Source organism: Pongo abelii, chromosome 19 (assembly GCF_028885655.2).
Source record: "Pongo abelii isolate AG06213 chromosome 19, NHGRI_mPonAbe1-v2.0_pri, whole genome shotgun sequence".
Lineage (NCBI taxonomy): Eukaryota > Metazoa > Chordata > Mammalia > Primates > Hominidae > Pongo > Pongo abelii.
In genome coordinates, this window is record NC_072004.2 from 67153009 (window position 1) to 67164578 (window position 11570).

General features: G+C 46.6%; 1 protein-coding gene across 2 annotated transcripts; it reads right to left on the reverse strand.

Annotated features, from left to right (window-relative positions):
• Nucleotides 1-8407: 8407 nt before the first annotated feature.
• Nucleotides 8408-11538, reverse strand: ATP5MC1 (ATP synthase membrane subunit c locus 1). 2 transcript variants are annotated; one of them, XM_003780104.3, is made up of 5 exons: nucleotides 11433-11538; nucleotides 10816-10863; nucleotides 9825-9902; nucleotides 8944-9122; nucleotides 8408-8623 (listed from the first exon to the last, which is right to left on the reverse strand). In XM_003780104.3, the coding sequence occupies exons 2-5, from the start codon at nucleotides 10852-10854 to the stop codon at nucleotides 8509-8511; spliced, it is 411 nt and encodes a 136-aa protein (XP_003780152.1). In that variant the 5' UTR covers nucleotides 10855-10863; nucleotides 11433-11538; the 3' UTR covers nucleotides 8408-8508. The 2 variants fall into 2 exon arrangements, with proteins under 2 accessions (XP_003780152.1, XP_003780153.1); XM_003780105.3 differs by having other exon boundaries at nucleotides 11363-11487.
• Between the last annotated feature and the right edge of the window lie 32 nt (nucleotides 11539-11570).

The following is an 11570-nucleotide window of genomic DNA, read 5'->3' on the forward strand; positions in this document are numbered from 1 at the left end:
AGCACAGGGCATGGCACAGCTCAGGCACAACATGAAATCAAATGAATCAGTATAGTATTTTATGCAGATTTTGTGTTTTGTTGGTATAGTGTTTTATCAGCATAATAAAGATGCCAGAATATCTATAAAAGGATACACAAGGCTGGGAGTGGTGGCTCATCCTGTACTCCCAGTACTTTGGGAGGCTGAGTTGGGTGGATCACTTGAAGTCAGGAGTTCGAGACCAGCCTAGCCAACATGGTGAAACCTCTTCTAAACTAAAAATACAAAAATTAGCTGGTCATGGCAGCAGGCGCCTGTAATCCCAGCTACTCCTGCTGAGGCAGGAGAATTGCTTGAACCTGGGAGGCAGAGGTTACAGTGAGCTGAGATCGTGCTGTTTCACTCCAGCCTGGGCGACAGAGTGAGACTGTCTCAAAAAAAAAAAAAAAAGAGGATACACAAGAAAACCTTAACAGTGGTTGCCAGCTGGGCGCGGTGGCTCATGCCTGTAATCCCAGCACTTTGGGAAGCTGAAGTGGGTGGATCACGAGGTCAAGAGATCGAGACCATCCCGGCCAACATGGTGAAACCCCGTCTCTACTAAAAATACAAAAATTAGCTGGGCGTGGTGGCACGCGCCTGTAGTTCCAGCAACTCGGGAGGCTGAGGCAGGAGAATTGCTTGAACCCGGGAGGTGGAGGTTGCAGTGAGCCGAGATCGCGCAGCACATGCCTATAATCCCAGCACTTTGGGAGGCTGAGGCGCGCGGATCACTTGAGGTCAGGAGTTTGAGACCAGCCTGGCCAACATGGTGAAAACCCGTCTCTACTAAAAATACAAAAATTAGCTGGGCGTGGTGGTGGGCACCTGTAATCCCAGCTACTTGGGAGGCTGAGGCAGGAAAATCGCTTGAGCCCGGGAGGTAACACGCCACTGCACTCCAGCCTGGGCGACAGAGGGAGACTTTGTCTCAAAAAAAAAAAAAAGGACTCCAGAATTTTGCTTGATTATTATTTATTCAGTAAGGTGGTCAAAGGTCAGTTTGCTTGGTAACCTCGTACAAAGAAAAACACTATTCCATAGCTCCTCCATAGCTACAGAATGCAAAGGCCGAGAGGTGGCCCATGGGGTGAGGGGATTCCTCAGTGTGTCTCACCACTGGACCATTATTTTCAAGTACAAGGTCTGGTAGTGATGGGGCAATGAACAGAAAATCCTTACCTTAGATTTAGATGGAGGTTCAGGTTTTTAATCTGCATCTCTTACCTTCTTTGAAGCCTATTTTTGCAGCCTATATTTTGCAATATAGAATAGTGAAAATTCCTAGCTCTCAAGGTTTCCCTGAGGATTAAGTGTGGCATTTCCAGAAGCTTTTGTAAAGTGGCAAGGACTGTACAAATAATTGGCACCTCACTTTCCAGTGTACCTTCTTCCCCCTCCAAGCCTTTGCCCATTTTTTCTACTTGGAATACTCTTTTTTTTTTTTTGAGACGGGATGGAGTTTCACTCTTGTTGCCCAGGATGGAGTGCAATAGTGCGATCTCAGCTCACTGCAACCTCTGCCTCCCGGGTTCAAGCGATTCTCCTGCCTCAGCCTCCCAAGTAGCTGGGATTACAGGCATACACCACCATGCCCGGCTAATTTTGTATTTTCAGTAGAGACGGGGTGTCTCCATGTTGGTCAGGCTGGTCTCGAACTCCTGGCCTCAGGTGATCCGCCTGCCTCGGCCTCCCAAAGTGCTGGGATTACAGGCATGAGCTACTGCTGCCCGCTGGAATACTCTTTACCTCTACCATATCCTAGGTGGGGAAATCCTAGTTGTTTAACCTCTATGAACCTCTGCTCTTCATCAGCAAAATTGAGAAAATAATAGTAGCTACTAAGATCAAGTGATAATGAATGTATACAATGCTTGGTCACTGGAAATGTTCAATAATTATTAACTCTTATTCTTACTCATTCTTCAAGGCTGGCTGGAATATTACTTTCTCTGCTAAACACTGACACTTCCAGGCATATTATTATTATTTTTTTAATTACTCCCTCCTCTGGTTCTCATGGCTGATTACTCATACCTTTATTATAACATGAACTACTTTTTATTTTAATGGCTTTTTACTCATCCCTCTGGCCACTAGATATGACCTCCTCCTTCTGGGCAAGAAGCATGGGGGCACCTATCTTTCTATCACTTGGACCTGACATTCAGTGGGTGTTGCATAACTGGTGAACAGAATGGAAATGAGAACACGGTAGCCAGCTGCCCTTCCCCTGGCTATAGATCTTACAGTTTTTATCTAAAAATATGTTTAGAGGCCAGGTGCGGTGGCTCACACCTGTAATCCCAGCACTTTAGGAGGCTGAGGTGGGTGGATCATTTGAGGTCAGGAGTTTGAGATCAGCCTGGCCAACATGGTGAAACCTCGTCTCTACTAAAAATACAAAAATTAGTCAGGCGTGGTGGTGTGTGCCTGTAATCCCAGCTACTTGGGAGGCTGAGGCAGGAGAATAGCTTGAACCCGGGAGGCAGAGGTTGCAGCAAGCAGAGATCATACCATTGTACTCCAGCCTGGGCGAGAGAGTGAGACTCAGTCTCAAAAAAAAATATATATATATATACACACATATATACGTGTATACGTATAGGCATATATACGTATATATGTATATATATGGCGACAAGGTCTCACTTTGTTGCCATATATATATATATGGAGACAAGGTCTCACTTTGTTGCCATATATATATGGAAACAAGGTCTCACTTTGTTGCCATATATATATGGAAACAAGGTCTCACTTTGTTGCCATATATATATATATATATATATATACACACATATATATGTATATATGTATATATATGGAGAGAGAGAGACAGACAGACAGACAAGGTCTCACTTTGTTGCCCAGGCTGGTCTTGAACTCCCGGCCTCAAATGACTGTCCCGCCTCAGCCTCCCAAAGTGTTGGGATTACAGGCATGAGCCACCATGCTTGGTAGCTATATATCTTAGCATTTACTTCCTCTGCTATGCTTATTTTTTCTTCTTCCTTTTTCCCCCAGTGCCCTCATTTTAACAGTACTATACCTATTATATTTCCAAAAAGGCTGAGCCAAGCTTGCACAGAGAACCTGCAAGTCAGGGCCTGAAGGGCTGCAGGGGATGGCAGCTGTTTAAAGGACCAGTTTACTACCTCTGGGAGGCCTCTAAGCTGGGGGAGAGAGGAAGGGCCAGACAGAGGCAGCAGAACATAAGCTGGTTCTTCTTAGTTCAGTGCTCACTTTTTCAGGGCCAACACTTAGCTGCTTTCCCCTGGCAGCTTGGGCAGAGGGCAAACATGTGCGTCCTTGGAGCCACTTCCATACCCTCAGAGGTAATTGACACAACTGAGTGGAACTCAGGAAACTGGATCAAAGCCTCTCTCTCCTTAGCACTGACTACAGTGCATTGGGCTGTCTCTTGGTGCAACAAGGTTTGGTAGCACGTTGTTTGTGGCACCTAGGCAAGTGCCCTCCACCTGACAGGCATTAGCAAGTGTCCTGGGGTTCAGGTCTTTGCTGTGCCTCAATCCTCTGAGAAGATACACCGTGAAGATCCTTCTCCTTCCCTTCCCTAAAATCCTGGGTCCCATGGCCCTCTGGGGTAGACCTCCAGGGACCAGCCTTTTGTCTTGGTTAAATGCCAGGGATAAATGAAAAAGAATTCCCACCAGGTCATAAACCTTACACTAAAGAGAATAATCAGAACTTGGACTAGATTAGATGTTTTGAAGCTTCTGATTGTAACATCTGTTTTTTTTTTTTTTTTGAGATGGTGTCTCGCATTGTCACCCGGGCTGGAATGCAGTGGTGCGATCTCGGCTCACTGCAACCTCCACCTCCTGGGTTCAAGCGATTCTCCTGCCTCAGCCTCCCGAGTAGTTGGGATTACAGGTGGCTGCCACCACGCCCAGCTAATTTTTTGTATTTGTAGTAGAGACGCAGTTTCACCATGTTGGCCAGGCTGGTCTCGAACTCCTGACCTTGTGATTCACCTACCTTGACCTCCCAAAGTGCTGGGATTACAGACGTGAGCTACCGCGCCAGCCATGACATCTGTTTTTAATAATTTAATATCTGTTATGTGTTATCCCGTTAATTCCCTCTCTTTGCCACCATTGCTGAACTCTTAAGGTGATGGTTGCTAATTGTTTTCTGCTCACTATTCCTCTGAGAATATAATGAATACAATGGGCCCTCTCCCAAGAACAATGCATTGCTGTATCCACTCAAAATATTTTACACTAAACAAAATGGTCTCATCTATGGACCAGTCCATAGACCCTAGATAAAGAACCTTAATGATAAAGTGCCGGGACTAACTAGCTTGGTAGGGGGTAAGGAAGCATTCTCCCTGACTCTCCTGGACTCCGTGGGCCACCAACCACATTCCCAATTCTGCTGACTTGAGTTTATAAATGCAGCCATTCCAAGGCTGTTTGGAGCCCTTCATGAAGGGAAATTCTTTTTAAATTTTTATTATTATTTTAAAAAACCAGAATATTTATTGCATGACTAATGGTTGAAAATTTTTTTTTTTTTTTTGAGATGGAGTGTTGCTCTGTTGCCCAGGCTGGAGTGCAGTGGCACGATCTCGGCTCACTGCAACCTCTGCCTCCCAGGTTCAAGCAATTCTCCTGCCTCAGCCTCCTGAGTAGCTGGGACTACAGGCATGTGCCACCATGCCCAGCTAATTTTTTTTTTGTATTTTTAGTAGAGACGGGGTTTCACCGTGTCAGCCAGCATGGTCTCGATCTCTTGACCTTGTGATCCAGCCGCCTTGGCTCCCAAAGTGCTGGGATTACAGGGGTGAGCCACCGCACCCGGCCTATTGGTTGAAATTGCTAAGATGACTCGGATGCTGCAACAGCTGCCCTTTTGGGTTTAGGTGTTGTTTCTTCACGAAATCCATGCCTGAATCTGTGGTATACAGCTTTTAGGTGTCTCATTCGACCAGTCCCAGTGGCATTTCATCTTTGAGCCCTGGCACTCCAGTTATACTTCCTCTTGTGCTTGGCAGGGTAGCCACATTTGCCACAAGTCGACTTTTTTTTTTTTTTATTTTTGGAGATGGAGTCTCGCTCTGTTGTCCAGGCTGGAGTGCAGTGGTGTGATCTTGGCTCACTGCAACCTCCACCTCCCAGGTTCAAGAAATTTTCTGCCTCAGCCTCCTGAGTAGTTGGGATTACAGGCGTCTGCCACTGCGCTTGGTTAATTTGTTTGTATTTTTAGTAGAGACAGGATTTCACCATGTTGGCCAGGCTGGTCTTGAACTCCTGACCTCATGATCCACTCGCCTCAGCCTCCCAAAGTGCTGGGATTACAGGCGTGAGCCACCGCGCCTGGCCTGCCACAGGTCGACTTCTGAAGGTGGTAGGCCTTAGAGCCATATTGGTGGCACAACTTGTATGTCTTATTGCAACGCTTGCCAAACATTGACGTTCCCTTCATCTTGCTTCTGCAGCCGAGACCAAAGAGCAGGAAATTCTTACAAGCCTCTTGGCAAAAACTGGATTCCTGGAATTTCACAGGAAAGATAGAGCCACCACCTTCCCTGGAGGCTGCTTCTTGATTGCCACTGGAGGTGGTAGGAAGTGACCTGGTAGGAAGCCAGCTGTGCCATTCTGTTTGTGTAACAGCATTACCAGTTAATCCATTGCTCTCTTGGTGAAACATCAGTCACCAGTTCAACCTAGTTCCATTTCCTATTCAGCCGTGAGATTCCTGGGCTTTGCTTCTGGTTGTTACTGGCTTGTTGTGGGCAACCTTGAGGGAGTTTCTTAAGGTGAAAAGGCTGAGGAGATGCAGCAGATTGTGGTAGACCAGTAGCTCTCAACTGGGCATGATTTTGCCCCCCAGCCAGGGGGCATTTGTCAACATTCTGACATTTGGCAATTTGTCGTCACAAGTTGGGTGGGGATGTCAGTTGCTACTGACATTGAATGGGTAGAGGTTAGGGATGCTGCTAAACATACACTACACGAGGGAGTCCCCTCCACAACAATGACTTATCTGGCCCCAAATATGCCAAGGTCAAGAAATCCTGGGGTAGAAAGGCCATGATTGTATAAATGTCAGACTGGGATTCGAATCATTGGCATGCTCTATGACCTTGGGCAAGTCACCACACTTGTGAAACCTCAGATGAGTCAGCATAAAGCTAAGAACACAGGTTCTGGAGTTTGAATCCCAGCTTTACTAACCAGCTGTGGTTTAGTAGAATTTAGGCAGAATGCCTTACCTCTCTGAGCCTCTTCATTTGCTTACTTACCTGTAAACCGACTTACTCTATAGGGATGTTGGAAGTTAATCATGGAAAGTGCTTAGCATTGTGCGTGACACACAGGTGCTCAAATGTTAGCCCACATTATTATAACTCACACCAGCCTCCTTTTTCCTCTGGGAACTTCTATAGCACATACCTCATGTACCCACATATACAATGATGTAGGGCATGGTGTACTTATTTCTACTCTGTTGGTGCCCCAAACTCCTTGAGGCCAAGGACGTTAGAATTAGATTTGTTTGTTTCCCCTAAGGTCCCTAGGAAGATGCTCAAATACCTACATGACTGTCTTTAAATTGCACGTAAATGGAATCCAAATTTTCTGTATGTTTTAACCCTCTTTGCTAGTTGCCTTTCAGTTAGAAGGTGTTCTTAATACCAATTAGATATTTTCTTGGTTTCACTATTTCACATTTTGCAGTTGATGTATAAAGTTTTCACAGAACGGATCCCACTTTACATTACTACTCCTTTTGAAGCCATCCAATTTGAGACAGACCACGTTCCCAGCATCTTTGCATGAGTTCTGTCCACTGCTTGCTCCTGCAAGGACTTAGAGAAGCAGCAACTGTTGATATGTCAACTTAGCTAATTTTACGTGGGTTATCAGTCCCACTTTAGCCAAGAGGGGCAAGACTGGTGGGCATAGACTGAGAACCCAAGGAAGATGCTGGACGAAGCTCTTTATGGAATTCATTAGTTGGCACACGCCCCCAAATCATCTTTTTTTTTTTTTTTTTTTTTTTGAGATGGAGTTTTGCTCTTGCTGCCCAGGCTGGAGTGCAATGGCATGATCTCGGCTCACCACAACCTCCGCCTCCTGGGTTCAAGTGATTCTCCTGCCTCAGCCTCCCGAGTAGCTGGGATTAGAGGCATGCGCCACCATGCCCGGCTAACTTTGTATTTTTAGTAGAGAGGGGGTTTCTCCATGTTGTTCAGGCTGGTCTCGAACTCCTGACCTCAGGTGATCCGCTTGCCTCGGCCTCCCAAAGTGCTGGGATTACAGGTGTGAGCCACCATGCCTGGCTCCAGATAGTCTTTTATCCTTAGCAAAACTAAGATGATAAATTCTCCAAGAACCAGGATTGTGTACTTTATCTGCTTTAAGAACATTTAGATACTCTGAGAAAGGCTAATTGATAGTGAAAATGAAACCTACAAATGGGGCTAAACACAGGCAGATAGAAGCCTACCTCTACCTTTCACCTGCTATACAACTTCTTTGAGACTAAGTTTCCCTTTCTGTGCCACATTAATTGTTGTGTGACCAGAATGAAAATAGATGGGACAAAAAAAAAAAAAAAAAAAGAAAATAGATAGGACAACACTGCAGTTAAGGTTTAAGCTGGCCTGGGGGGAGAAATCCCCAATCTGCCACTTACTAGCTCTGTGATACTGGATAAGTTATTTTGCTTCCCCAAACCCTGGGTCTGTCATTTGCAAAACAGTTTTAAAGTTGTGCTTATAACTCTTAGGGTTGTTGAGATAATGAATGTAAAATGCTTGGTGTAAACTAAGCCCTTCAAAAATGTAACCTATTAATATACAGTTGTTACAGTTATCCTTTGGTATCTGTGGGAGATTGGCTCCAGGACCCCAGTGCATACCGCAGATGCTCAAGTCCCTTATATAAAATGGTGTAGTATATAACCTATGCACATCCTCCCATATACTTTAAATCATCTCTAGATTACTTATAATACCTAAATACTAGGTAAATGCTATATAAATAATGGCTATACCGTATTGTTTAGGGAATAATGACAAGAAAAAAAAGCCTGTACATGTGCAGTACAGACACAACCATTCACTTTTTTTCCTGAATATTTTCTGTCTACTGTTAGTTGAATCCACAAATATGGAACCCATGGATACAGACAGCCAACTGTACTAAATTTGGAGGGAAAAGGCAAAAATCTCATTACTCAAACCCACATTCCTCCTGGGAGAACATGAGAATCCTCTGTTCTTACAGTCATGGTAGTGCTCCTTCTCAGCCCTGAGGAGTTCCCATCACCAATGGCTGAGCAAATTCCCTCTCCTCACCCTTCTACCAAGGCCCTCCTGAAGGTCAAAGGACACAGGCACAGACAGGGGTTTAGAGAAACGTTGTGTTTAATGGTAAAGCTTAGCACACCCCAGCACCAAGAATGGTATGGAGTTGCAGCAGCAACAGGCAGGTGACCCCCCATGGAGCCTCACATGGCGAAGAGGATGAGGAAGGCAACCATCAAACAGAAGAGCCCCATGGCCTCAGACAGGGCAAAGCCGAGAATGGCATAGGAGAAGAGCTGCTGCTTGAGAGATGGGTTCCTGCGAGGGACAGAGATCATTGCCAGTTGAGGGAGAGGAAGGGGTGAGGGGAGGGGAGGACACAGGAGGGTGAGGTGAATGGGGAGTGTTACTCCTGGGAGAGGGCCTAGCCTGCACAGATCCTGGGGATTTGGATGGACAAGCAGAGTGGACCAACCTGGTAAGTTTAAGTGAGCCAGGCTGGATGCATGTTTTCTCTGGAGAAACTATGATGTAGATGAAATCAACCTGAAGGCTCCTGAAGGGAGCTCCTCCAGCTGAGGCTTCCCCAAACAGGGTGGAATTTACAGTGGGAGATGCTGCAGGCCACCCAAACTTACCTGGCATAGCCAATGATCAAGCTGCCAAACACGGTTCCAATGCCAGCCCCTGAACCAGCCACACCAACTGTGGCTGCCCCAGCACCAATAAACTTGGCTGCTGTGTCAATGTCCCGGGAGACAACACTGGTCTGGAACTCCCGTCTGGCCACCTGGAGTGGGAAGTTGCTGTAGGAAGGCTAGAAAGAGAAGCAAGGCAGGCGAGATAGCAGAGAGATAGTATGGCATAAGGACAGGTGGCTGACTCTACCTCCTTCACCCCATCCACCTGAGCTCTGAAACTGTTGGCAAACTGCCTGGTAAATGCAGAATACTCTGATTGCAGAGTATGCTGGGAATTAGTCTTAGAGTCTGTTGTCAGACAGGACTAGGGAAATTTCATGGGTTAGGCACACCTCACTTTTACAAGTTTCTTACCTACAAGGCTTACCCTGGGGGACTTAGAACTATTAAAGCATACAGATTCTCCAACTCTCCTCCCACTTTGGTCTAAAGGCAACTTAACCTGAAGGACCCCTGTCTGGGAACATTCCTTGATTTTTAAAAAATTAGTTAATGAATGGGTTTTTATGAGTCAGGGTCTTGCTCTGTCACCCAGTCTGGAGTGCAGTGGCATAGTCATAGCAGTCTCGACCTCTGGGATTAAGCAATCCTCTCATCTTAGCCCTGGAGTAGCTGGGACTACAGCCACATGCCACCACACACGGCTAATTTTTTTATTTTTTTGTAGAGATGGGGTCTCACTGTGTTGCCCAGGCTGGTCTTGAACTACTGGGCTCAAGTGATCCTCTCGCCTCAGCCTCTCAAAGAGCTGGGATTACAGGTGTGAGCCACCACCCCGGGCCTTGGGAACATTCCTAAGAGAGCTATTCCTCCCTTACCTGTTTAGATGAATTCACTGGGCTATTCAAGAAGGAGGCAGACACAGGCCTGATTAGACCCCTGGTACAACAGCGGATCTGTAAAATCAGAAAGCCACATCCTACCAAATCGGTCAAGGAAAAAAATCCTAATTGCTGAGCTGTCAAAAATGACTACAGATTTCATAAACAGAACAAGTTCAATGTATTTCAAGGTCAATTTATTCCTGTTTCTATCAGATAGGCCTGCCCCAGAGACAGCTGTCTGAATAGCTTGATATAGTCAGCAGTGGCAACCTTCACCATTCAAAATCAAACCAAAGTTCACTTCTTTGGGCACAGCCTTAATCAGCTTCCCAGAATGGAACAAGAACCCACACTACTACCAAAGCAGGTACAGGAAAGGTTTATACCCAGATCACCAAGTAATCAGATGGGGGAAATTTTATTCTGCTAAAATACACTCACAGCTACACACCCTAAATGGAGTGGGCCAGTCAGCCCTGGAAACTGACTGGAATAGCCATCCAAGGAGAGCCATCTGTAACATGGCTTTTTTGAAATAATTTTTAGTGCAGTGGTTCTCAAACTTGGCTGCACGGTGGAATCATCTGGAGAAGTCTAAAAGATACAGATGCCTGGGTTCCACCCCCATTCCCAAAGTCTGATGCAAATGGTCTAAGGTGCAGCCTAGGCATCAGGATTTTTAAAAGCTCCCTGGATGATTCTAACGTGCAGCCACTGTTGAGAACCACTGTTTTAGTGGGCTGTCTATATGGCCAGGCCAGACTGGGGATAAAAATCAAATCCAGACTCTCTGACCACACTCCAAAGCCAAGATAGCTTGGTTCACAGGCCCAGATAAACAGGGGTTACCTTCATCACATCCTACAGCCACCTCAGAGAGCCTACATCATCAGGACGCCAAGCTCCCCTGGGTTCATTCATTAAACACTGATGGCGTCCACACCATACACCTGGTACTACAGAGCACCACGGCGCGGCACCTTACCAGAGCTGGAGAAATGAATAATGCCCCGGCAGTCTGCATTTTTTCAGTCTGCAGAGGGGGAAAAAATAGTAATAATAATCCCATTGAGACCCTGGTTGTTTGCTTATAATGACGACCTTTGGTCGTCCCCTTCATCCCCGCCCGTCCTCCCTAGACCACGCTCTTCCTTGCACCGTGCCCCAGCTGAGGAGGGCATTAGAGGTCAGAGGGACAGAGCAGCGGGTCTTCAAAGGAAAGTCATTGGAGATCGGAAGTCAAGGAAAGGGTCCCAAGCCCCAGGAAGGAAATGTTGCGAAGGGGAATGGTCTCCCGGGAAGACTGGAGGCGGACACTGGGCAGGTGTCTCGCAGGGTCCTGCCCATCTTACACAGCAGTCCTCGACCCGCCCCAGCCGAGGCAGTCAATCGTTCATTACCGTTGGTAATTAACATTCATTGGTAAGGCCATATCTAGATTGCCATCGCCTCTCCCAGCACTGGGGGGAAATACCCCTCCACACTGCCCAGTCCACAACCCTGCCTATTGCTGGCTCCCGGCCCCAAGTCACCTGCACTCCTACTGCCCTGCAACCCCTGCTTGGCCCACAGCGCTCGCCCGGCTCAAGGTGACAGACTCACCTCCCAGCTTTAGCCCTTGGTCTCAGCGCTCAGCTTTCCCCACCCACGTGTCCTGGACCTTCTCCATTCTCATTGGCCGTAATATCCTCGCGTCCCCATTGGTTAACGTCATCAATTCCTCCACTCTTATTGGCTTTC